The following is a 26238-nucleotide window of genomic DNA, read 5'->3' on the forward strand; positions in this document are numbered from 1 at the left end:
CACATCTCCAACTTCAATCTGAACACTTTCAACTTGTATAACCAAGTCAGCATTTCTTTACATGGTTTCAAAAATCATGTTTATTCCTTGGTTTGAAAGATTTTGGTTCAACAGTATCATAAACAAACTTCACCAAAAGTGCAATAATTATAAACATAGTCCTCAGTCGCAGTGTTAGTAAGAATCTTTACTTTCATCATAAAGTTCATTAATGCAACAGAAGGATGGTTTTGTTCTTCCTCCCTCATTGGCACTTAATTGTAAATTGGAGAAACTTTAAGAAGTCAGAAGGTTAATCTAAACATTATGTTACGAGCACCTTGCCATAGCATTATATTCTCATAAGGCAAATGTTTGTTTCATAAAGTCTGATTGTGCATCTTGGAGACCTATAAATGGTGACAGAAATGCCAGTCTTCTCCAATAAGAAATAGGCCTTCATTTTTGCTTCAATGTCTTCAACCCTCCACACTCCCTATCCCTTAAAAAACAGCAACAACAAAAACAGTACAGCCAATAATACAGCACAATATATCCATTACAGGCTGAGAGGAAATTGCAGTAGACAAAGGCAGAAAACACAGTGCACAGTAGACAAAATAAGATTTTATAAGATAATATTGTTCTTAAAAAAAGGGGATGGGAAAAGGATAAAAAAAGGAAAAAAAAAAGCTGAATATAAACAGCAATATAATTTTTCTAGTGGATAAGGATTTTTGGACTTCATAAATAAGTGAAAAATTACTAAAATCCTTTGCTATATAATATATAAAAAAGGCATAAAGTAGTGTTTTCCAGTTGTCACCTAAGCACTAGATGCAACTTTGTAGGAGTAAGTATTTGGAGGCAGCTTTGAGCTCTGACTGGTACAGGCATTCCAGCAGGGTAACGCTGCCAACAGCAGAAGAAATCCTCCCAGTAAAACACAAAAGCCACTGAAATAGAATGCAGTGTCATACTCCTGCGTCCAGTCATAAAACCAACCTGAGGGTGAAAATAAAAGAGAAGAGCATCAGTGAAGAGTTAAACAGAACACAGCACTGTAAATCAAAGGAAAATCATGGGGATAAAACAAAAGGTTAAATGTAATTCACACTATGACCACTTACACATGAAATGTGCTTTTAAGCAAAGCCAAAAACAGAACAAAATCTGGAGAAACAGGGTTTAGTTTTTAAGATTTTTATATCATCTTTCTACTGTTATTAGAACAAAGTAGGACTACCCACATACAAATGGGGTTCTGATAATCTCGTGTTAATTTTAACTTGACCTTACCTACAATTGGTGGTCCGAGGCTGTTTCCAAGTCCAGCAAAGAACATCAGTATCCCATAAGCATGAGTCAGTTTCTCAATTCCCACAGTCTTTGTTGTTACATATGGAAAAATTGACCAATTCCCAGTCAGAAAACCCAGAATCCCAGAAAGCACTGCTAATGTGAAGTAACTTCTGGCAAATGGAATTGCAAGCAAGGCCGCTCCCATCATTAGTAATGTAAGTACATATAGATACAATGTGTTAACCCACTTAAAATCTGCCAGTATTCCTAAAATAAGTTTGCCAATAGCAGTCATAATGCCTATAATGGAAACAAGGGGCATATGATAGTCTTCTTCATTGATGTTTGCACTTCTTGCTATATCTTCCATGAGCAGAGAAGGAGGAAATCCACCAATATCAAAGAGCAAAATGGCAAAAAAGAGAGCTGAAAATACTCTGTTCTTAAAAAGAACCACAGTTTCCTCCCAGTAGTTCAAATAGAGCTGCCATTTTCTTTTAGCTAGTTGCTTGCAGAAGTTTGTCTGTTCCACAACTTTCTTTTTATAAGTGTCTTTCTCATTTACATTTATTGAGCTTAATACATTCTTATTTAAAATATTATCTTGTTTGTAGTCAGGCACATTGTTTGTGCATTTCTCATCAGTGTAGCCCTTTTCAAGGATGCTTATATTTTCTTCTACAGTTTTTTCTTTTTCATGGTAAACAAAGTATTGATCTGGGACTTTGTCTATATGTGCTTTTTCTGTTGAAGGGGAATCAGATGACTCCAATGGTCTCATTAAGCTGCCACATGCTAATATATTTAGAGAGAGTGCACCAACTATTAGCAGGCAACCATCCAGTCCGTACAGCTCAATAAGCTCTCTTTGTAATGCTGCATATATAAAGAGTCCAACACTTGAGCCTATAAAACAAGAATAACATAACTGAGAACTTTGTTCACCAATAAAAAATTAACATTCCTGTGACAGCATATTTTGTAGTTGTTGAAATACAGAAGTCATTTGTGCTCCTTTGTTCTCAATCTAATAAACTAATTACCTTCCCTGCTTAAGTCAGTTTCTTGAGTGATTATGCACACAATATTTTTCAAAACATTGGAGAATTTATGATGATTAACACCAGCAGACACTTTTAGAAACAAGTAGAATCCAGACAGTATCTGATGAAAATTATACACATATCCCTTTAGGTACCATGTTCAGTAACACTCTGAATCAGTTCTGTTAGAATTTCACATAAGACCGTTTTCTCCTTTCTCCTCACTGCTGCCACCTGCCTCCTCTAAGGCAGAAGGAGACCAGTGGTTCACCAAGAGCCTTTCTACAAACAGCAGGTGACCATCTGGTGTTTAAGGAGAGTAGCTCAGAGCCTACAGGTAAATTTACTCCAGAGGCACTTCTGAAGCCCTACAGGTCCAAACATGCATTTGAGAAACCTGACTACTCAGAAGAAAATATTGAAGGGTAAGCAACTACAAGGAGCACAAGCATTTTATGCAATCCTACCAACGTAAAGTATGCACTCTTGGCTAAAGTGAGCATAGATTCATTGCATAATCAATGGATATCCACTCACAAATACAAAGCACTGATTTTTCAAGTCAATTTAAAGACAAATTTTTAATTATTTTCTGAAGAATCTCCAGGTTTTATAAAAATAATCCATACACTTGAATGTATGAACTAACACTCAAATAAGATCAAGTCCCACAGCCAACTGCCTGCAAACCCAATAAAAGCCACTAAAAGTATTTCTAGGGCAGAATGCAGTAGTGGTTCCCCTTTATTACACCAATGTAGGTCATCTGTACATAACTTGGAGTACTAACGGTACTGACCAGGCCCCTCTTAACTAACCACTGCTTGAGAAAAAGGATCAAAGACACAATACAACACAGAAAGACAGGTGTGGAACAGTACACTTCTTTAACTATTTCTACTTGGTTCATTAAGTTAATTTCTCCTGGTAAAAAGTGCAACACCACACAACCTAAAGACTGAGAAAGGCTGCTCAGCAGCCTTCAAATTATTTCCCTTCTATTATCAGAGGTTCATTCTTCTAAGATCCCTTTCACACACATGGATAAAAATTGGGATGAGCTTTTGGAACATTCTTTGAGCTTTCAGACATTCATCTTCCTTTTATACTGAAAAGGAAAACAAAAACAAGACTGAGCCCAAACTTTAACTCTAGTTTTTAGGAAATAGTTGATGAGAGATTATGTTAATCCAGCATTTATATTTATATCTCAAGTCTCTTTTATCTGTAATCTTGTGTAAGTACAAAGAGAAAGAAGAGAACTGTGTAGAAAGTTTCCTCTGGTATTACTCCCATGGAACACAGCCCAGGCTACTCATAATCTATTTTCATTTTGGTGAATTGCCATTTCTCATCTCTATGGATAATCCACATGGCCATATAACTGCAGATGTAGTTACTAATTTATCTGAAGCCGACCGTTACATGCTCATTGCTACTGAGGCTTTCTCTTCAGGAAGTAACTAAGAAAAATATAATGCTCCATTTTTCTACTGCCAGAATAATATTAGCTGTGTTAGCACTGAAAAATTAGAGAGAACGGCAATTAAAAATCATACCTGTTGAAATCAGACCAAGTGCAAGGCCTCTGCGTTTGTCAAAATACTGGCAAGTGATGGTAACTGTTGCAGTATACAGAAGGCCACATCCGAGTCCTGCAAAGAAAGAAAAATAAGGCATAAACTGTATTCAGGGAAATGAACATCCGCTTAGTCCCTAGATGTGGTGTACCCCAGACACAGAGATGTTTTTAAACCTGGCTCAGCACCCATCACACTGACAGTGGCATTTGGCTGCCAGCACTGTCCAAACCTTCTCTCCCTACAGCTAATCCCAGTTCCCAAATCTGCATGAAGCTGGCTCAGTTTGAGCAGTTCACCAGCTCACATTTTATGCTATGTGGAAGCAGTTAAATGGCTGGCCTGGGCCAAAATACAGCTTTGTCTGCATGGCACTGTACCATAGCTAGGACACCCTGCTGGGTCCTGATGGCCAGTAAGGCGTCTAGATTCTTGACACAGTTAATTGGAAATTTGATAACCACCCACAGCAGCCCTCTGCAGCAAAAAAACAGCCCCCGTCCCACGAGGAGAACTGCACTTTCATGCCCTTAGCAGAACACCTTAGGTTCAAACCAGTTTATGTGGAGAACAACACTGCTCCTTAACGATCTCTAATTTACTAAGTTAGAATGAGTACATGAGTACAAAATTCCTGAAGGGATTTTATTCTTTCAAGATTAGTGCTTCCAACCCACAGAAGACCTGCTTGAATCTACCCCTCCCTCAGGGTAAATGAGTATTTCCATCTCTAGTAATCATATTAACAGAGAACAAACTGCTTTTAAATCCCAAAGAACATATGCATTGCCTTTGTCTTTCACAACGAGGTAACAGGCTGTGTGACCCACCCTGAAGTAAATTAATCCGTGGTAACTCAAGTCCTAGACTATAGCTGCCTCTGTGAATCAGCTTCTTTCAGATTACTAAACCAAGACTTAAAAAGCTCTAAGTCTCTATATGAAAGGGAGATGTTTCTTACCAACAACAATCCCATATGAAAGATAGAGAAAGTATATGTTTGGTGCAAAACTGCTCATCATGAGGCCACCAGCCACCATAAAGCCACTGAAGATTGCTACTGGTCTTGCTCCAAAGGATGATACACATATGCTGCACACAGGACCTAGGTAAAAAGCAGGAAAAACAGTCCTGTAAATAGCAGTAACAGGAAGAAATACAAAAACCTTGGTCAATGTTCCTTGTGATAATAAATATATAATTACACTAAAAAACAATTGAGTACACATGGGATTCTTTAAGAGTAGGTTATAAAAACATGAAAGATCAAGCTTGCAAGAATTCTGCTCAAGGAATGCAAAATTATAAGAGCAGGGAGGGAGAGAGCAAAATATAATATAAAAATAGGGTGATACATACATTCTATACTATAACACTGTGACTACAAACCTGAGAACTTGTACGAAGGTTCTGAAAAAGAGTCTTCATCTGTACGTACCAAAAAATTTAGACCCTCAGCCAGGCTTTAGCCAAGCAGACTTTTTTTAATAGAAACAAAAAACGGTGTTTCAGAAAGGAGTATCAGTAGTCATCTTGATATGAGATGAAAGGTAGAAAAGCGAAATGGAAAAATCTGATCATAATCACAGTAACAATGCCACCTGGTGCTTAGAGAGAGGAAACATCTGCTGATGTAGCACATAAAGTCCAGTGGTACTCTTCCCTGATTTTTGAGGGAACATCTGCCAGCCAGTATTTTATTAAATAACTGTTCATTACCTGCCTTGACTATTATTGTAAAATTATGGAAAATAGAAGTCATTTATTGAGAACGTCCAGAGCAATGTTTACAAAGCTTGCAAGAGGTTTCTCCTTCTCTTTGTCCCCCAACATTTCCTGGTTGGTTGGTTTTTCAAAACAAGAAGAAAATACAGGCAACAGCCATACTCTGCCTCTACTGAATCAGTTCTTCCCTCACAGAAGTTGTAGAACAAGCACTTAATTTTCTGTTGTGTGGCCTTTTAGCATGCAAGCTCCGCATCCTGCATAAATAAGTAACCAGCATGGGACTTGGCTCACAAAAAACAAATTCTCTTCTGAAACCCCCCAGTTCCAAACATTCATAGACGTATCTCAGACCCACAATCCTGAATTCGTCAGCCGTGAAATTAGAAGTTTGATATACATTCAAATGACATTATTTAAAGAACAAAACAAAACAAAAACCCCTCACCATCTTTGCATCATGTTCACATTGATAAAAAAGGCACCTCACAGTCAATAGAGTCTGTGAAAGCAGTAATTTCAGAGTCTGCTCTTTTTCAGGTCGGTTCTCCGACTCACACAGAACTACGATTCCTGGCAGATGGGAGCTGAGCCCAGACATGATATAAGGTGAACAACAACACTTGGAGCTGATGACGGTGCTTGCCTAGGTTTACAGACAGGAGCTAGCAGCTGGGAATGCAGACAAGGTGTTTGTGTGGTTACCAGCCATGGGACAAGGAGTTCTGGCAGGCAGGAGCACTGATTCGTTAGCAGGTGAAACAGCCCTCAGATGGAAAGCAGGTCAGAACTTCTGCCCTATGTGAGAGCTGTTTGCTTAGGAAACTTAAAGAGAACAGAGTTTGAACTGAGATTTAACTAGGCCAAAAGTCAGAGTTCAAGAAGAAAGGAGAAAATCTTCTGGGGAAGTTGGGTTTACGTGCATTCTGGAAACAATGAGAAAGGAAGATATAAGCACTTGCTGCTTCTCAAGAACCAGCACGCTGTGGGAATGAAAGCCAGCCAGAATAACTTGGGCAGAGCAACTTGCCAAGAACAAAAGCTGAGAGTGTTAGATTGATGCTGATTCCTAGAATTACTTACAAGAACTGGCAAATTAAGATTGGCATGTTTCTTAAAATTGCAGGGTTTATAATAAATAAAGGATTGAATCTGCATCATATTAAAAAAAAAAAAAAAAAAAACTTCTACACTGAAAGAACGTTAGGTAGTGATAACATAATTCAATTAAGCAAAGGAATTTGCATGCTTTCTACCCATTATTTCTTACCCACTGCCCTGCTGAAACAAACTATTTCCCTTACACATTCTCTCTACGCTGTGACATATTCTTCTTTCAGAAGCTCTCTGCCCAGCCTGCAGTGCTGATATGGATTGCACTGGTTGCTAGCAAAGGATTCAAAGTAAAATGGGATCTCCTGGAACCCAGCCAAGGAAGGCAGGGGGAGAAAGAACTGAGGAACACATCTGCATACTGTGACAAGGGCACTCTTTGGAACATCATCAGAAGCAGCTCTGACAGGGTCCAAGGAGATGTTCTTCCATCTTCTTCCCATTACAAAAAATAATCCCAAAAGAGAATAGAATGTACAAAGAGATCTTTCTGCTCTGACATGGAAAATAACCTGCACAAAACTAAATAACTCATTCCAGTAAGTTCAGAATTAATATGTCGTCTCACACAGCAAGAGATTTGGCATCTCAGCAATGGCTCTGTTTATAAGAAGGAGCACCACTAAAGCAGTTATAGATCTCCAGGATGAGAAGAAAAACAGATCCATCTTCCACAACAGGCCTTACTTTCTCGCTCCCATTATTATACTGCTAGAAAATAAGTCACAAAAGAAAACCCCCACAAGAGCAAGCATCTTTGTTTCATTTTCCTGCCTCTCCACAGTTCTTAACTCTGTTTCCCAAAGAACACTTTTTTCAATAGGCAAAGTATGTTTGGTTATTACCATGGTATTTGCACAGGAGTTTACTGTACACAAACATGTCATTCTCTACAAGTAATTCAAGCACAATGGGTTCAAAGCAGTTAAATCTGGTCGAACATTCAGCTTTCCCAGAATGGGACTGAGACTTGCTCTGTGAACTCCTGCCCTGTGGATTTTGTTCAAAGTGGACGCTTGTATTCTCAAGAATGTAAGAGTCAACGCACAATCACACAGCAAAAAGATTTACAGGCAGTGTAAAGGTTTTTATTTAGTCAAATGTTTCAGAAGGATCCTTCTACTGATAATACATTTCCCATCATAACATGAACAAAAAATAGAATCCCAGTGGCAATCCTCAACAGGAAGCACAGATAACATTTTGTAGGCCAGGATTTTCTTCAGTTTCCTAAGCAACTCCAGAGGTTAGAACTAGAATTGGAATATTTGAAGACATGGCTCACAATATACCTCTCTTACAAATTAAATCTCAGAGGGTTTTTTTCTTTTTTTTTCTTCCAAGTAAAGTCTATCAGGAAGAAACCAGCCCACTTTACCAGAAGGGCAGCTAACTCTAGGAAGAAAACTGAGTTCTCTGAAAGACTTCAAAGGCAGCACTGGAACTGCCAGTGGTGTTCTGCATACAACCTATCAATGATCGGCTGCCTGGTAATTGTTCTATATGCAGAAGAGTGGTCCAGATGCTCCCTAGAAAAAAAAAAACTGGAAGAGGCAGCAGAAAAGACATGCTTTCTCTTGATGGAAAACGATCAAAGGGAAAGAACTCCAGAAAAGAATCAAGTTTACACTGATATTTTCATTAGGATTTTCTAAATAAATAAAAGATTTTACACTCAGTGAGATCTGGATGTGACAGTGATTCCTTCATGAAATGTGAAAACAAGCCATATGATGCTAACGCAAGATCTTCACAACTGCTCTGATCTTCCGACCTCTGTAAACACACTCCTTCCAAACAGATGCTTCCGTCTGTAATTTCACTACAGAGCTGTTTTCTTTTATGACATCAAGAGCTAACACTCTCTTCCTCAGTGTTCCCACACAGAGCAAAAAAAAAAAATACTGCAAACAAATACGCTCTTCCTTCACCCTCATATCTACAGTCCTCCTTCCTCACTTCACAGCTACTAAACAAACAATGCTGGGCAACAGTTCTTTTTCTTATCACCCACATTAATCTGACCCACCTTACCTGTTGGTATCTCTACTAGCTCCTTGAAACAGCAGAGTAAGAGCAATGCTCATAAACTGTAAGTAAAATAAACTGGACATAACACAAGAACATTTTTTGCATACTACAAGCATTGCTAAAACCTGCTGAAAACAAACACAGTATCCTCTAAGAGTTTGTATAAGAACATAGATAAGAAAAAGAAATCTCTCTCTAACTCATTAAAGAAGATCACTCCCTTTTGATAAAATTTTTAGATGGTCTGGGCTTCTCTTTGGAGGAATCTGGGGACCCTCTCCACTCCTTCCGTGTTCTGTACAGTTTCCACAGCCATGGGTGGGAGCTACCCATGTGCAAGGTTTTTTGTCTAAAACTCTGTAGATGGTCTTTTGCAGAGTTGTACAAATATTGCTTGACAATACAAAAGTTCACCATTTTTTCAGACATTTAATACAAAGAACCTCAGGCCAGCAGAAACAGTCCATTAATTTATCAAGACCTGCTTTTCAAGAAAATCTTCCCTTTGTTCTTAATCCATCAATAAAGGGAAGTGGGAATGAGAGACATACTGCTGGCTTACCGTAAACAGCTGTGGTGCCAACTACAGGTGCTAAGGTCTTTGTCTGTTTTGCTTTTAACAAGTATAACATGGACCTAATTTAATTTCAGGCTCCAAATGGATGTCAAATTAAGAACACTTGGTGCAGGAGAAACAATCTTCAAGAACATAATGCATATTTTCCTCTGGCCTGCTTTACCAAGCAAAACATAAGTGCTTTTAATTTCTTCCTACACAACAAGTCCTACATCATCCCTGGAGCCATCTCCCACATCTATGATAACCAATCAGTGTTATGATATCTCATGTTCAGACATTGTCTCACCACTGCCCTGTACAATGACACTGATGCATTCTCCTTTTTTTTTTTTTTTTTTTTACTTACTCTTCTTTCAACACACGGTCATAGAAAGTTCCAACTTGAGTCATCCCACAAGGAAGCAATCGGTCAGGCCCCTGTCCCACTTCCGTTTCTAGCTGATGAACTTTTTTCAACTCAGAGCTGGATTGTCCTTAGCCTCACAGCCTGTACTCCAACGGGACAGTAACTGAACACCAGAGTACCAGGGAATTCGTCTCAATAAACAAGGTATTGTACTAGGTTTCTATGTCTTGGCCTAAGTTTAGCTCTCACGCAAGCAGAGTGAACACTGTAGAAAGGATATCAGCAAAACAAATGTATCAGCACTCACCAGCATCTACTACTTTAAAAAATGTTTAAAACTACGTTTACAGACAGGACAGAAACTTTTCTCACTGCCAACTGTCTTTCACATAAGGACATAGTCCTGCTTTCAGTTAAATTACAGTATCTATCTAGCAAACTCACTAGACATACCTCTCACTGTCACAGAAGTTATCTGATGTATTTTTCAATGCTGATAATGAGAAAACAAAACAAAACAAACCAGAAAACTGGTATCAATGACGAAAAGAGACTGAATCAAAGTATACAGGCTTAAAAGAAAAAAATAATTACATTGCAGTCTCCAAACACAAACAACACTTATCCTGGACACTTCAAATATACCATTTTTAAAGATAAACTTATTAATCAGCTGAAAGTTAAAACTAAACAACCTCTATGATAAGATTACATACTCTCAAGGAAGCAATTAACTACTGAGAAAAGTTACAAGAGATGGAGAATGCGCTAAACAAACACTTTCTGATAATTTAGAAAAATATCTATTAGCCTGATCATCTATTTAACATAGGCTACAACACACAATGGTCCTGTGCATCTGGCCTGTAATACTAGAACCTGCAATTGATAGAACCAGAATTGATAACAAAAACAAGTTCACTTGTTCTATGATCATGAAAAGGTTCTAACACTGCAGTGTGTTATACCATTGGTTTTGCACTAAAAACACATGCTTTTTGCACTAGTGACTGGGTCTTTCCTGCTATGAATTCTGCAGGAAAAACAGTTTCTGTAAGAGACTGCATGTTCCACAAACAAGAATGAAAATACTCCTTGTACCAATCTAGAAGGCTAATCTACTGAAGCCCTTGGAATTTTAACATGATAAGAGATTGAGACATTTCTACAAATAAAAAAAAGGATTAATTAACCATATCTTTTTACAGGCTTTTTGTAGCCATTCCTGCTCTTCAATGAGCTGATCTTTAATAAAAACACTTTTAGAGAATTACAGTTTTTAAGGTCACTTTTTACGCAACATGAAAGAATTCTGATGAGCTTTACAGTCACTGACACTAATGCATCCTTCTTCCACAGCAAGGAAAGAGGAACAAATCTCCCACAGAGAGCAACAGAAGATATGATGGGTGCACAGATTCATGAGCATCATCAATTTCATTATTTTAGTCTTTGCTAAACCTCCTTCATAAGTCCCTTATTTGCAATAAAGAGCTTTTATCGTCAGAGCCAGAAATTACTCCCTCAAGACATAAGATTTCATATAAAAGGACAACGGGATTTTTCCCTTATTTCCTGCTGTGAACACCGAACCAACTGGACAACATCATCATTACTGTGTTTATGTTAGTCTCACAGAGAAACTTTTACATACTTCAATTTAAGGGGTACTGGGGGAATTTTCCAGTAGGATACCAGCACATCACAGAATTGTAAACCCTCAAAAGCATTCTAGTTTTCAGTAGAGGTTAGGATAATCACAGTGCCCTTCAATAAGTTTAAATCAAGTAGAGTTACTACTAAGGTCAGATCCCAGCTTGACAAGACAGCAGGATCTTCCATTTAACGTAGAACAGGGGACACAACTTTTGTTTTCAGTCAACTCTGATAACTTCAATGCAATTAAAATATTTCTCTGTGCTTTTCTCTGAGCTAAAACTACAAATTACTGCTCAGCTTTCAAATCCCAAACTGAAATAATAAAATCATACTGACAGACTGTCAAAATGTCAAGCAATTTAATCATTCCACACCAAAGCAATTTATAACAGCACCTTTTTCCTGCACCATTCAGTCACAGAAGTTTCTATTTGCCTAAAAGCACATTACTGACAACTGATTACAGAGGCAAGGCAGAGGGAACTAAGAAAGCTGGAAATTAGCACGGTGTTGCCATATGAAGAAAGGGTCTGAAGCTCTCATTAGAGGAGTGAGCCAAAGACTTCCAGTCTGCAGAGAGGTTTTTCCTCGCTCCTTCTCTTGCAATCCCCTTCTGCTTAGTTTTCCTTCAGTAACTATCTTGTTTGGCCTTATTTTCTCCCACAAGTTTATTTGGGCTTTAATCCTTTCATAATAAGAGTAAACGCCCTCAAAACAGAAAAGTAAAATTCTATAAGAGAAGAATAGACTCATACACCCTCAGACTGAATATAGTTGTGTGGTAAACCATCTGCCTTTGCCTCTTCCTGTTCTGCCTAGTGATATAAATCCCTAACACAAATGCAAGAACAGTATTTGGCCATTTAGAGTTGCATAAAGCAGAGGCTTTTGTTCAGTTCTGTATCATAATTTGAATGTCAGTTCTCTTTTCAGGAGAGATTTCCTCAGAATCCTGAACTAGATTTCAGCCATTAAGTTACTTGAATGCTTTTGCCCATAGCAATATTTCTGCTGATGGGCCATTTTTCTCCAGATTCAGCAAAAAGGTAATAGCTCCCTTGACAAATCTTTGAGAAGCAGAAGTTAGTCATGTTACCAGTAGATTACCCATGGCTCAGTAGTAAAACAACAACAGCAAAACGGACCTATGGACCTTCGCAACGGTACTTAATTTTCACAAAACCCTGCTGTTCCTCTTCAGGACAATGTCTTACTAAAATAAATAAATAAATAAAAAGCTTCCAGTGAAATTATTTTATTTAATGCCACTTTTATCCATGGCTCAAAAACCTTCAAGAACAGCTTTTTTCACCTCAAACAAAAAGCAAGAGAGCCCAAATCTACTTCACTTGGTGAATTTATTTCTAGAGATAAAAAACAAGTAACTAGTTTATTAACTGACTTTTTTTTTCCTGAAGCACTTGAGACATTTCAGACTAGCAGTTTGCCCTGATTTTAAAGACACTAATGCAAATGTTAGCCAACACCACATTAAAAAAAAAAAAAAAAAAAAAAAAAAAAAAAAAAAAAAAAAAGTCCTAACAACAAAATTACCATTGAGTTTCTCAAGTATAGTTTGGTATTTGTAGATTATTCAGATACAGCCATTTTGAATTTTATAGGGTTAATACTTCTTTTGCTATTTTACCATTGTTTTGGTTTATTGAAAGGGTAACTACAAATGCAGTATTCTTACCTATCTTGACCTGAAACAAAAATACACTATTCCTCATGCTCTTTCGTCATTACAGCTGTGTTAAATACAATTCCGAAAGCACACACAGATGAAGGCATCTGTTAGAAAGGAAATGTTTCCATTTAAGATAGATACTGTATCTACACTTACTGGCAAGCAATCCGATTCCATTTGCTAGTGATCCAACCCAAGCAGTCTTGCCTTTGCCTTCTCCAAAAGCATCCAACCATTCCAAATACAAGACTCCCACCGCCAGCGGTGATCCGTAACACAAGAACTGAGTAAAGAAGGAAACGATAACAATCACCCAGCCCCAGCCACCATCGGGTGGTTTCTGAAACACCATCTTGTCAGATGAGCATAGATGGACACGGAGACCCTGTGCAAACAAACAAACAAACAAGAAAAAAGAGAGAGTCAGAACAGAGCATTAAAATCTGGGCTTGTTAATATAACTGAGCTGTAGAAGTAAGATAATGCCAAGCAAACTTCAAGAAATATAATAAAAAGCAGCATACAGGCAATGAAGATGAGTTGCCATATGGTATTTCTGATCCTCCATAGTCATATATGGCTCCCGTTGTACAGTGCGAGTCATATATTAGTATGTCACACATCCATCAGCACTGCAGAAATGGATCACATTTCGTTTTCTGAATGCTACGGAAGCTTTGTGAAGGCCCCAGGCACCAATATATGGTGCAGTACAGCAAGAGAAACACTTGGTCACTAGCAGTTATGCCCTTGGTTATCCTAAGCAAGCACACAGGCCCAAAGGCAAAGGAAGACTACAAGTATAAAATAACTCTAATAAATAATTTAGGCATGAAAAAAATTCAGAAGCATAAAAGTATTAGTCCAAGGCATGGCAAGATCCACCATCTGTGCATCTCAGCTTTAAATAACTAACTGTCCTCACCTTCTTAGGGCTAGTTTCTGAATGTAGGGAGAGGTGCCTCTAACTTGTAGCAAAGAATTTATTAGTTTCCAGACTAAATTGCTTTGGAGTTTGGATGACTCCATTGATACGTGAGTTCCCATGCATGCAACTAACCTGCCCTCCCTCTCTTTAGGGAGCAATCTGCTGAACTGATGATCACAAAACCCATGTTCTGTTCCTGGCTCTCTCACTAACCAGATGTGTGATTTTCAATCGTTTTATTTTCCTTACCCTGTAAGACAGAGACAGATAAGATCTCACTCTGTTTCTTTCAGGACATTTTCACACCACAGCTTAAGCATTAAGAGTGCTGCAGTAATGGTTCTGATCTGGGAGACCCCAGGGGCAAAACAACAAAATAAGCAGGTCTTACTGTCTGTTTGTGAAGAGGTGCCAGTTCTTGAACATTTTTCAGTGAAAAGGGGGAAAAAAAATGACTGCTTTATGAAAGTAATGATCTAAATGAGTAGATTGTAACAGAAGTCCCATTCAAGAGTCTGCTCTTCATGATCAGTTTTTAAGGATTCATGTGGAAAACTCACAAAAAAAAAAAAAAAAACAGCAACAAAAAATGCAGTATAAAATTGCAAAGAATAAATACTATAGGGTGAGACACGAAAAGAGCTGGTTCTATCTAATTCATAGACACAATGCTTAAATGTTACTTCAGGAGTAGATACTTACAGATGACAACAGGCAAGTCCTTCAGCCCCCTACAAATGTAGCTTCATGTGGCAGCTCTACCTGCAGAAAAAGAGCAGCAAAGCAACTGTTCAGCCCAAGTATCACTGCAACAGTAGAAACAGTATTTTTACAGAGGAAGTTCAGAAGAATTCAAGTTACGGAGTTACCTCAGTGGAGAAATACTGATTCCCCCCCCCCAATAAATCAACAGCTGACAGCAGCCTTGAGCACGAAATAACAATAACATGACCTACTAACATAAAATAAGCCTTGACATTCGAGGTCTTAGGGGAAAGATTTATGGTTTTAACCTAATAACTGTCCTTCATGATATAGTATTTCCAGTTACAACCATCATGAAGTTTTCTTTCAGTTACAAACCTAAATTCTGATTTACTCCTTCAAATGTCTGGCAACTGCCCATTGATCACAGTGGATGCCAGGGTGATAGCTGTCTGAAATCACAGGATACATAAGGCACACTAAAAAGCTGCTTAAAGGTATCTTCCAACAATAACCCTTACAATTACACAACAGAGGATCTCCTCTATCTCTAAACAAAGCACACTACATGTATACAGTCATAAGAAGACTGGGCACATGCACCTCTTCTTGCACTAAAGAAGTGTTTGCTTTGTCCCTGAATGGGGTAAAAATGGTGGAAATTAGTTACAGCTTCTAGAAAAGACAGTTCCACTGAGGGAAAAGTAATAATAATAATAATAATAATAATAATAATAATAATAATAATCACATTGTAGATTTTGAAAACTCACCAAAATATATACAGTGAATAATCCCAACTCTTGTTTGTTTAAGGTCTCTAGAAAACAATACATGCTAGCTGTTATGCTCACAGCAAAACTTTGCAAAGGCACAGCTCTCACCTAACTCAGTTCTGCTATTCTTTGATACGATGGGGAGGAAGGGAGGGCAGGTGATGAAAAGTTTTCACAGCCTTCAGTCTTAGTCTTTTCTAATAGAAAGTTTAAAATAAAATTTGGACCAGCTCCTTGTCTGCCTTTAGTCCACATGGCTTTATCAACTTTAACAGAGTTCTGCCAAGTTAGGGCGGCAAAAGAGCTGACCTTTGATTTCCCAGAAGACTCCTATTTTGCACAGCAGTTTTCTTTCACATCTTTCAGCTAAAATGACAGATATATATGACAGATGTCTATAAAGACAGCAAAAATGTCTCTTTTCTAAGCACTTCAGGCCATTTACAGGCAACTGTCAAGCACAAAGTGAAAATCACCATCACTTCCCCCAAAGAAATCATCCTTGTAGTGAAAAAAGGATTTACCAAATCCCACAGATTGTTTTTACCAGCTATCATGCCCTGGCTTTTCTTTCCCTCTCTTGCAGGTCCCTTAAGGGACATTGCTGTGTGCCTATTTATCTACAACAAGGCACATTTTCTTACTTCCCTGAAGGCATGAAGTTCTCCCGTGGAGAAAGTGTTAGCCAAGAGCCTGTCTCCTGGAGCTTTCTGCTACAGTACATGGTTAAAGGTACTCCAGTAAACCAAACCTATTATCACAAGTGTGGATATCAAGGTACCTTTTATTGGTACGTCATTTAATAGTTCCCTGCAAATGGCAAGTTGGAATACAAAATTATTTAGCAGAGCCCTGCTGAAAAGGCCTTGGGGTACTGGAGGATGGCAAGCTGGCTGTGAGCCAGCAAGGTACCCTTGTAGCCCAGAAAGCTGACTGCATCTTGAGCTGTATCTAAAGCATCATGGCCAGCAAGGTGAGGGAGGTGATCCTGCCCCTCTACTCCATGTTGGTGAGACCTCAGTTAGAGCACTGCATCCAGATGTGGAGTCCTCAGTACAGGAGAGACACAGAGCTGTTGGAGCACATCCAGAGGGGAGCCACAAATATGATATAAGGGATGGAACACTTCCACTATGAGCTGAGAGAGCTGGGGCTGTGCAGCCTAGAGAGAGAAGGCTCCACGGAGACCTGATAGAGACCTTCCAGTATCTAAAGGGAGGCTATATTAAAGAAGGGGACACAACACCTTAGCAGGGTTTGTCATGACAGGACAGGACAAGGGAAATGGTTTCAAACTGAAAGAGTGGATGTTTAGATTGGATACATGGAAGAAGATTTTTTTTTTTTACAATAAGGGTGGTGAGGTGCTGGAAGAGGCTGCTCAGAGAGGTGGTGGATACCTCAAGCCTGGAGACATTCAACCTGAGCAACCTGATCTAGCTGTAGATGTCCCTGTTCACTGCAAAGGAGTTGGATTAAATTGGATTAAATGACCTTTAAAGGTCACTTTCAACTCAAATGATACTATGATAAAAATCCAGTAGGATGGCCAAGAGCTGACAGTAAGAGTTAAAGCGTTGTTACTCCCAGTGCTGCCTAGATGGGCATCCATTCTGTGCATCTGCCTGGGAGGGATGCAAAGTGCCTCCCACTGTTTTCTCTCTCTGGGCAAGAGGAAGACACAGACTGTACTAAATCGTCAAAAATAAAGAAGGATGCTCATAAAGAAGAGAGGTTAATGGACAATGAACACCTGTTAACACAGTAATTTAGGCGGGAACCAGTCTGCAAATCTTACTGTTCAGAAGAACTGAGGATGTTGTTTTGGACTGCAGGAAACCTAGTCACTTCAAAATGACAGAAATGGAGAAATAAAGCAAAAAGGGGTAAACAGTAACTGGAAGAGTGTTTAGAAAAAGCTTTTCAATGATTTGTACTCACAAAGAACAAGAATCGGAGGAAGAGAGCTGTTTGATGAAGGCCTTGAACAATAGCAAGAAAAGAAAAACAAACCCTAGAGAACAAACTGAACAACAGTTAAAACATAGGATAGTGGTGTCATGCTGTAACTACTTTACTCTGTATAGCTGGTTTCCTCACAACACCAAACCGTTATTGTAGAAATGTTAAAATTCAGCTTAAAGATGACAGATGAGCACCAACACACCAAAACACAAGTTGACTTGAACTGCATGATTGCAATTGAAACTCCAGCCCTCAGCACAGAAACTTGTATCAATCTGTGGCAAAGGGAATCTTGAGAAAAACAGTAGCAAAAGGATTGTTTTCAGTTTGTTATATGTGTAACTGGAAGCTCGTTAAGCACGCCGCTTTCTGTGAGCAGCATACGGCTGCAAGGAAGGCTGAGGTCAGCAGAATCTGTGCGATTAACAGCTCTTCCAGTCTGGCAACGCACTGGTACGAACAGAGACAGAAGCAGGCAGAATGATAGTATCCCCCATTTTAAAGAGGATTCAATTTCAGGTAGATTTGTGGGGCTTTTTTTTCTTCAGTCACAGATGCTATGGCAAGTACAGGCATTGTGTTAAAAGCACTGAAAAAGGCTTGTCTGTACTTTGACAATGTCAGGCTTGAACTGATGTTTGAGCTACAGTAGCTCCCCACACTTCAATACCAGTCTTTAAGTACTTCCACCCCAAGCACAAAAGCGTCCTCTCAGTTCTCAGCATTCAGGTTTACACATCTATCACACTTCACTTTCCCTTTGGCAGCTCACACGGGAGGCTCCTCAACATAAACACTTCCTTCCATTTCTGCCCGAGCAGTACCACGGGGCTTAAAACAAAACACCGGAACAAAACTTCCTGACAACGTAATAACATTTTTCCCATTAAGCTCACTAAGTTCACACAAAGAAGCGTCCGTCAGGGCAGCACAGAGCCCAGCCACCCTCGTACAGGTCCGTCAGCTCAGCACAACCAGTCCTACCTGTTCTCAGCCCCACCACCCCAGAGGATGTGGAAACCCCCCCTCTGCAGTACAACCAGCCGTCAGAGAGCAGGCAGAGGTAAAGCCAGTCGCAAGCCACCAGCCAGCCACGCTGGGAAGATGAGCGCGCGTCTCCGTACGCATCGCTACCTGCGAGGGCTGCCGCGCTGCGCTCCCTCACCAGCCCGCGTCCCTCGGCCGCCTCTACGGGACGGACGCGCTTTTATGGCCCCGGCTCGCCTGGCCCCTTCCCACGCCCCCGGGCCAGCCCAGCCGCCGGGCCAAGGGCCAAGTTACGCGCGGTGCCTTCCGCCCGGGCCCACATAGCGGGCGAGGAACGGCAAGAGGACATCCTCGGCGCGTTCCTCTCAGCGGAGCCCAACGTCACGCGAGCATGGAGACGGGCGCACGCTCTCCCGAAACGCCGAGGGCGCTCCGCGACGGGCACCGGAGTGACGGGCACCTGCCGCGGATACCGCCGCGTGCGCGCAGCGGAAGCCAGCGGGCGTCTGCACGCCGACGGGCATCTGCGAGGGACGGCGCGGGCGCGGAGCCGTCTCGTGCCGAGCGCCACGGGGAGCCCCGCGTTGCCCCGTCCAGGCGGGGCGCGATGCAGGACACCCCGCGCGAGGCCCCCCACCCGGCTCCCCGCCGCGGCCCCGCCTCACCCCGGACCGGCGGCGCCTCCGCTCGGGGCCCCCCGGCCCGGGCCCCCGGCGCCGTCCTCGGTTACCTGCGCGGCGGGGGCAGGAGCCGCCCCCGGGAGCGCCGGGGCAGCCCCGCATCCCCGGCGGGGCGGGGCGCGGCCGCGGCCGGTGCCAGCCCGAACCGGTTGTAACTTGGCGGGGGGAGGAGCCGCCGGGGGCCGCCGCCACCGCCTCCTCTCGAGGCTGCGGGCGGGGGGGGTTGCCCGGCCCCGCGGGTCCCGAGCGACCCCTTCGGGCGAGAGCACCGCTCGCCTCCGCAGCGGCCCCGGCCCTCCTCCGCGCTCCGGGCGGCCCCCGGCCCCGCCGCCTCCTCCCGCCGGCAAGTCTCGCTGCCTCCCCCATTTTTATTGACGCGTCTGTGGCGAAGCCTCGCAAGCACGACCGCCGCTTCTCTCGCTTTTAACGCGCCCGGGTGCACGCAGCGGGGATCACGGCCGCGCCGCTTGATGACCGCAGGCGCTTCCTTGCGGCATCACGGCCGGCCCCGAGCTCCCCCCTGTTCGGCGCGCTGCGGCTTTCCCTCCACGGTCTGCGATACCCGCCGCAGAAGCTGCCCGACACCGCGGCCCGTGTGACAGCCGTGCCGCTGCCCTGCCAGGCCGGCACTAGCGTCCGCCGCATCCGCATCAGCTGCAGCTGGGAATAGAAATATTCCCAGACGAGTGGCTGCTGACGTTCTGAAGCAATTTAAAACGTGCACAGCCCCCGCAGCAGTGACAGGCATGGCAGAACTCCTTTTTGGTATCAGCAGTCCAGACTGACTCCTCCATACACACTTTGTAAAGGTCCATGAACTTTAGCGGTTTCTTAAAGTGCTTAAATCTACCTCAGAGTGTTCAAGAAAATAAAGAAACACTGCCAGGAGTGACAGATGTATGATATGAACTCCAGCCTCATTTCTGAGACAGTGCTGTAGTGCAAAAGGCTCTGTCTGTGTACTTCACAGCAGAAAGAGCAGCCCACAACACAAAAAGAGCCATCAGGGCTCTAGAAAACTGGTAATGGGAGAAAACTACATGGGGTTTAACCTAAAGAGAAGGAGAGCAGAATGATACATAACATTCTTCCAGAAAACAAAACAAGTCACGGCAAAGAAAAAGAACAAACTTATACTAGCCATAACCAAGAGGTCAGTGAGCTTCAGTTCCATCAGAGAATTTTGCGCTACATATTAGGAAAAGTAAGGTTAGTGTGGCATTGGCAGAGATTTCCCTGGGAGAGCGTGGCATTTCGCAAACACACGCACTGGGTTGCCTAAGTGAGAAGTGACTGAAGACAGCTGCCCAGCCAGCACAGTCTCCATTTACTTCAGTCATTCCTTGGGCTCCATGACAGCTGAAGCGGAAAGGCCACTTGAAATTTTACTGTAGCCACACGAGGAGCAGCTGGAAAATAACAATTCTGAAATGACCATTCAAGTCGTGCTGTTTCCTATACGTAATAGAAAACTAACAACTTTGATAAAACTCATTTTTTTCCACATAAGTGTACAGATGCCCCAGTTCCCATTACGGCACTTGACAGAAGTGTTTTGCTTTTTGAATTCTGCAAAAGCTTAGAAAACAATGCTACAGGCTAAAATTAAACACAAAACATTTCAGTCTACCAAAATTGGTTATAAGCATCAGAAAAAAAGGGTGAGGAAGAATATTTGTGTATTCTCAAGTAGATCTGCACAGAAGAAGCTAAAAGTTAGTTGTGGCTTATCTATACAGGAACATTCAAAGGAGTTGTGTATCAGTCACAGCATACATTAAAATAACCTAGCTCTTTCTGCAGAGGAAGTGGTCCAAGGCATATCCAATTCAACCTCAGATCACAAGCAGCTTTGGACCTAAGTGAGAAACCTCACTTCAGAAATAAAATGCACTTTATGTGAGTGCATATTGATCCTAGTTGCTTTACCTTAACTCCTTTGGATGCCCTCCTATTGAGAAGTCCTCTGCTTCAAATTTAACTCTGCCTTTCATATGAACAAGCCAGTCATGCACATATCATAATTGTGAGAGGGCAGCCTTGCTAGTAAAAAACAGTCCTATGAAAATGAGCCATAGAAACCAAAGCCCTCCTCCACGTCTGCTTCATCCTTGGTTTTGCAACAAGCAACACATCTCCCTCCAATTCCAGGTTTTTGCTCACAGCCTACAGTGCTTTGGCAGCTGCCACTTGGCTTAGTTCTCAAATCAGTGATAAATCTCATTTCTTCACATCAGAAACCCTTCCTAAAGGGCCTTCAAAGGCAAGCAAATTGTAACAGTGCCACAGCTGCATCTTTAATAGTTACGCTTTTGTCCTATACATCACCAGAAGAATTCTCAATCTTCTGCTGCAAAATAGAAAACAAAGGGAAGTACAAATAAAGCCTATAGCAGCCCTCCCCAGCCTTAGGGCTTAGGAATCTAAAGGGCAAATACTCATGAAACATGGCCAGACATGAGACTAACACTTAGTTAAAAAATTACCTTATTTTGGTCTAGAATGATCTCGGGGTGTGCAATTCTAGGTCACAGCTGTACGGGTGTACAGATAGATGATCTGCTCTGCAGGTGGTGTAGCAGTGGCAGCTCCTGAGGGCATAGAGAAGTGCATCCATAAAGCCCCCTGGAAGGAGTACTTGCCAGGCACTGAATGCAGCTGGTGTGCTAAATAACCCAAAGGAATAACTTCCTCAGTTTAAAGTGGTGGTTTTTCTTTGCTGTTGTTTTATTATCAGAAGGTACAAAATCTGCTATGGAGGAAAACCTCGAAACACAGAACTGTTCCACATAATAGACCTACTACTGTCCTCTAACCTGTGGTCCAGACTGAGAAGCACCCTTTTGTACACTTGCAGTCTTTACAAGATCTCTCTGTTGGTGAACTAATTCTAGAAGTACAAATTCAAACTAGTAAGTCCAAAGTTCGTCATCTGCTTGGGTGTTTTAACTTACTTGTAGGAAACGTTCATTAATGATTGAAGGGAAAAAAAGGTGAGGAAAGCAATCAGTATAATTTACGTGGATGTATTAAACATCTGTGTTTAAAGTCACAGAGTCTAAAGGACAGTCATGTTATAATTTAACCTTTCATGTGAGAGGCAGAAAAAACAAAGCTGCTGGACCACGTTAAACAGGATCTTTATACCTTCTTTAAGATTTGAGTGAAAGGGAGCAAGATTGCTTAAGCTGCAAAGAACTCTGATTTCCCCCCAGATGCCCAAAGGGTACTGCAATAGTCCCTAGTGCCATCAGGGCTGCGCTGACAGGGAACTCAGCATGCAGTGCCAAGAGCCAGGTCCAGCAGCAGAAACACTTCATCTGCCTTGCCAACATGCAGTGCAATGAACCCACGCTGTGGTCTTCTGAAAGGGCCTGAAAGATGGACCAGCCCTGAAGCAGGTGTTCAGAATATTGCCAGGCTAATTGCTGTCTGGCAGACTGTGTACTTAGAAATGCTGATAAAGAAAGTCTCCTAAGTTAATCTTCAAAAATACGTGTGCCAGATAAATGCCATTTTTGAACATGCAAAACTTGTAACAAAAAATAAGTAGTAGACATTTAATTTGAAAAATGCAATCTATGATCACCTTTGTAGCTTTTGCATTACTGTATAAGATATTTTTTTTAGGCTCTCACACTAATCATTTAAGTGATAAGGCCATGGAAAAATTATAGGAAAATGTTGCCTGAAACAACAACAACAACAACAACAATTTTATCTTGTTCTTCATTTAAATATTTTTGCTATGCAATGCATTCCACTACTGTACTCACAAGGACTGTCTTCTGAAGATTTCACAACTACATGTGCTTAATAGGTTTTTTTGTAATAAACTAGGGAACTATCACAACTTTTCCATAGCGTAATTTTACTAATCGACCAATGTCTATTCATTCTCTATGCTGATAAACAAACTATTTGGGTTCCCAAATTAATTATATTGTATGTATTAGAACATTAAGAAAAAAATCACAGTAACTTAAGGCATTTTTTAAAAAAATTATCTTTCAACAAAAATGCAATAGTATACATGAAATGATAAATAACTGCTGGTAGCATGAAGAACATTTGCTAACTGTGTAAAATGGAAATAAAATGACAGTACTATATCTTCAAGCAAAGAAATATTCCTTCCTTTTCTCAGAGCATTCACTTTTACTGAACACAAAGGATGTATTTATTATGGCATAGGCCTTTCATGACCTCTGTGTTAGCCATAAATTCACTGAGATCAATGCCAGCATACGTCACAGGTGTATGGAGATTTTCTGATTTTCAACTGTCTTCTCTTACTGCACTACTCTCATGAAACATCCCCCACAGCAAAACAAAACTTAAGTAAGACCAGGATAACTCAGATCTGTCTTAGGGAAAAGATTCAATTTCCTCTGTAAATTGGAAAAGGGCTTCTTATGGGAGAGAGGCAAGAATCACAGCCATCCCACTTGGGAACAGAACTCATACATACAAGTACAGTTACATGAGAGACCCAGATGTCAGTGAAAATATCTCTATGTTAAAAAAAGAAAAAAAAAAATCATAATATACAAATAATCAATCCGCTTTCATAGAAAATAGCATTCACAAGGAAATACAATCTATTTCCCATTTCTGAACACTGCACCTCTTCCTGAACTGTTGTACATATATGAATACGGCATCTGAATAGTTTACTTACCTATAGGAAGGTGAACTGGCTTACACGACATTGACTTTTTTGTTTTCCATCACAAATATCAGACCTTTTTTCATCCGCTGCTGAAAGTAAAAATCTGTTATACAGAAAATAAAAGAACCAGGTCTTTATTATTTCTGAAAAGCAGCGTTAACTTTACAAAGCAAGTACCAGAACATCCCCTCTGGTGCCATGCTACAAATCCAGGGCTGACTACTGCAATAATCAGAGCCATGACACAGGACATGATGAGGTGGCAAAAATGCATTAGAGAAGGTCCTTTAAGAAAACAATGACACCTTTGTTACACAGAACTATCTCCAGCATCTGCTCGTCAAGCGTATGACATGGATAGGGCTGTTACCAACCACATCACGTGCCTGATGACTTCCCAGTGGGACTCAGTGTACAATCTGTGTCAATTGATTGCTCTAGAAATGCTCAGGTACTCTCCAGGGGGTAGCTGTTAGTCATTGTTAAGACTATTTAGAATTTCAGAATGGCTTGGTTTGGAAGAGACCTTGAAGATCATCCAGTTTCAAACACCCTGCCATGGGCAGGGTTGGCACCCACCCAATGAGGCTGCCCAGAGCCCCATCCAACCCAGCCTTGAATGCCTCCAGGGATGGGGCATCCACAGCTTCTCTGGGCAGCCTGTGCCAGTGCCTCACCACCCTCTGAGTAAAGAGTTTCTTCCTAACATCTAACCCAAATTTTCCCTCTTACAGCTTAAAGTCATTCTCCCTTGTCCTATCACTATCAGACCATACAAAAAGACAGCCCCCTCCTGCTTATAAGCTCCCTTCAGGTAGTGGAAGTTGGCAGTGAGGTTTTGCCTGGAACCTTCTCTTCACCAAGCTAAACAAGCCCAACTCCCTCAGCCTTTATTCCTAAGAGAGGTGCTTCAGCCCAAGCATTTGTGGCCCTCCTCTGGACCCACTCCAACAACTCTACAGCTTTCTTGTGCTGGGGGTCCCAGGTCTAGATGTAGTACTCCAGATGCAGTCTCACAAAGGCAGGGTAGAGGGAGACAATCACCTCCCTTACTCTGCTGGCCATCCGTCTTTCAATGCAACCTCTGTCAGAACAGTCCAAGGAGGTGACTTCACCTCCATAGCAGAAATAATGACCATCTTAGCATACTACAAAGGAAGTATTTTTGTCAAGGTAGTCATAAGGCATGGCAAGGATACTGGAGGAAGCCCTTCAGAAAGAGGGTTTGCTTATTTCTTAATGAAAATTAATCTACTTGCCATTACCACATGCTGAAATGTAATGGCATCCATCGATCACAGCAGGAAGGATGATGTATTTGTCTCTCTGCAGACAACACACACACACTTTTCATCTTGCTAGAGTATTAAGTTAATAGAGTTGGTAGCTTTTCCCTCACTTAGTTAACTACATTAAAATACTGAGGAAGGCATTTATATTCTGTCAACAAAATTGAGAGGTTAATAGGAGCAGTACAAAACAGCCAGTGACCTAAATTCATCTCAATGCAATCTCATTACTTCAATGTTGTCATTTTTTTTCCTTGCCAGCTAAGTTGTAGCCTCATTTCCTATATTGTTCTCAGCCTAATCTTGCGTTGTCACAGAGGCAGAGATTTCAAATTACACTGCATTTTTGTAGTCATGCTTACAGTTTGTTACATAGCATGTTCTAAAGCAAGTCACAATTTATCTCTAAATACCCGTGAAGTGTCCCCAAAGGCCTGTGTATTTTAACTTTGTATTGCCAACACAAACTCAGTGGAAGGATGAAAAGGAAAGGAAGGTTCCACAATGGAAGAGGTTTATTTTAAACCTATGTTAAGCTGCCACCTGGCCTGTCTAAATATACATTTGTCTACAGTAAACACCCTTAGTCTGCATTTAGTGCAGACACGCGGAGTTCTTCAGGAACAGCAAGGAGGCTTTGCATTCACACCCAGGCCAAAGATAATCATAACCGATGTCCAATGAAAGTTTGTAAGCATGTTTTTGTGTGTAGGGAGGAACAATAACCAAGAAAAGCTTACCTCTACTGTTGGCCTTGTGCCTTTGTCATCTGAGCTTTGGGAAGCTCCATGAAGGCTCTCGAGATGAGTAGCATGTTCACCAAGGGGCTTCAGCTTTCAAGACTAGTTCTTCAAGTCAGCTCAGTTTGCAAAGGACAGGTAAGTGGGGTCTGTGCAGACACGTTCCTTGAGCTTCTGCAGTGGCTTGCACGTCCCCAGGCAGGAGGCAGCTTGTGCTGGACACGTGTTGGTCCTGGCTCTGCCCAGTCAGAAATCCTGCCACTTCTGCCTGAGGTTCCTGCTAACTCCTACCTCCTGTCCTCCACTTGCTAATACTTGCTTTAGCTCTGGCTTGCTAATCCTTGTATTCAGCTAAATATTCAACTATACTGAAATCATCTATATCAAGTACCAGCAAGTAGCCACATCTGTGAAGAGCTTGGACAATGTACTATCACTAAATTAGCTT

The 26238-nt window shown here is 41.4% G+C and overlaps 1 protein-coding gene and 1 long non-coding RNA gene across 11 annotated transcripts; both read right to left on the bottom strand.

Annotated features, from left to right (window-relative positions):
• Window positions 1-62: 62 nt before the first annotated feature.
• On the bottom strand, window positions 63-19208 carry SLC16A9 (solute carrier family 16 member 9). Of its 10 annotated transcripts, XM_048946318.1 has the most exons (9): window positions 18557-18586; window positions 15455-15501; window positions 14679-14738; window positions 14109-14226; window positions 13205-13433; window positions 4866-5009; window positions 3884-3979; window positions 1279-2187; window positions 63-984 (listed from the first exon to the last, which is right to left on the bottom strand). In XM_048946318.1, the coding sequence occupies exons 5-9, from the start codon at window positions 13398-13400 to the stop codon at window positions 806-808; spliced, it is 1524 nt and encodes a 507-aa protein (XP_048802275.1). In that variant the 5' UTR covers window positions 13401-13433; window positions 14109-14226; window positions 14679-14738; window positions 15455-15501; window positions 18557-18586; the 3' UTR covers window positions 63-805. The 10 variants fall into 10 exon arrangements, with proteins under 10 accessions (XP_048802275.1, XP_048802276.1, XP_048802278.1 ...); XM_048946319.1 differs by lacking the exons at window positions 15455-15501; window positions 18557-18586 and adding an exon at window positions 19140-19205; XM_048946321.1 differs by lacking the exons at window positions 15455-15501; window positions 18557-18586 and adding an exon at window positions 19075-19097.
• Window positions 19209-19305: 97 nt separating this feature from the next.
• Window positions 19306-25902, bottom strand: LOC125693892 (uncharacterized). Its single transcript, XR_007377293.1, has 3 exons — window positions 25791-25902; window positions 21576-23864; window positions 19306-20498 (listed from the first exon to the last, which is right to left on the bottom strand). It is a non-coding gene; the product is annotated as an uncharacterized LOC125693892 (long non-coding RNA).
• Between the last annotated feature and the right edge of the window lie 336 nt (window positions 25903-26238).

The sequence above is a fragment of the Lagopus muta genome, chromosome 5, assembly GCF_023343835.1.
Source record: "Lagopus muta isolate bLagMut1 chromosome 5, bLagMut1 primary, whole genome shotgun sequence".
Taxonomy (NCBI): Eukaryota; Metazoa; Chordata; class Aves; order Galliformes; family Phasianidae; genus Lagopus; species Lagopus muta.

Coding starts and splice junctions, on each gene's coding strand:
- SLC16A9 (XM_048946314.1), bottom strand. CDS start 13,400: ATGGTGTTTCAGAAACCACCCGATGGTGGCTGGGGCTGGGTGATTGTT. Junction 3,980..4,865: donor TTCATATGGGATTGTTGTTG/GTAAGAAACATC, acceptor CTTTCTTTGCAG/GACTCGGATGTGGCCTTCTG. Junction 2,188..3,883: donor ACTTGGTCTGATTTCAACAG/GTATGATTTTTA, acceptor CTTGTTTTATAG/GCTCAAGTGTTGGACTCTTT.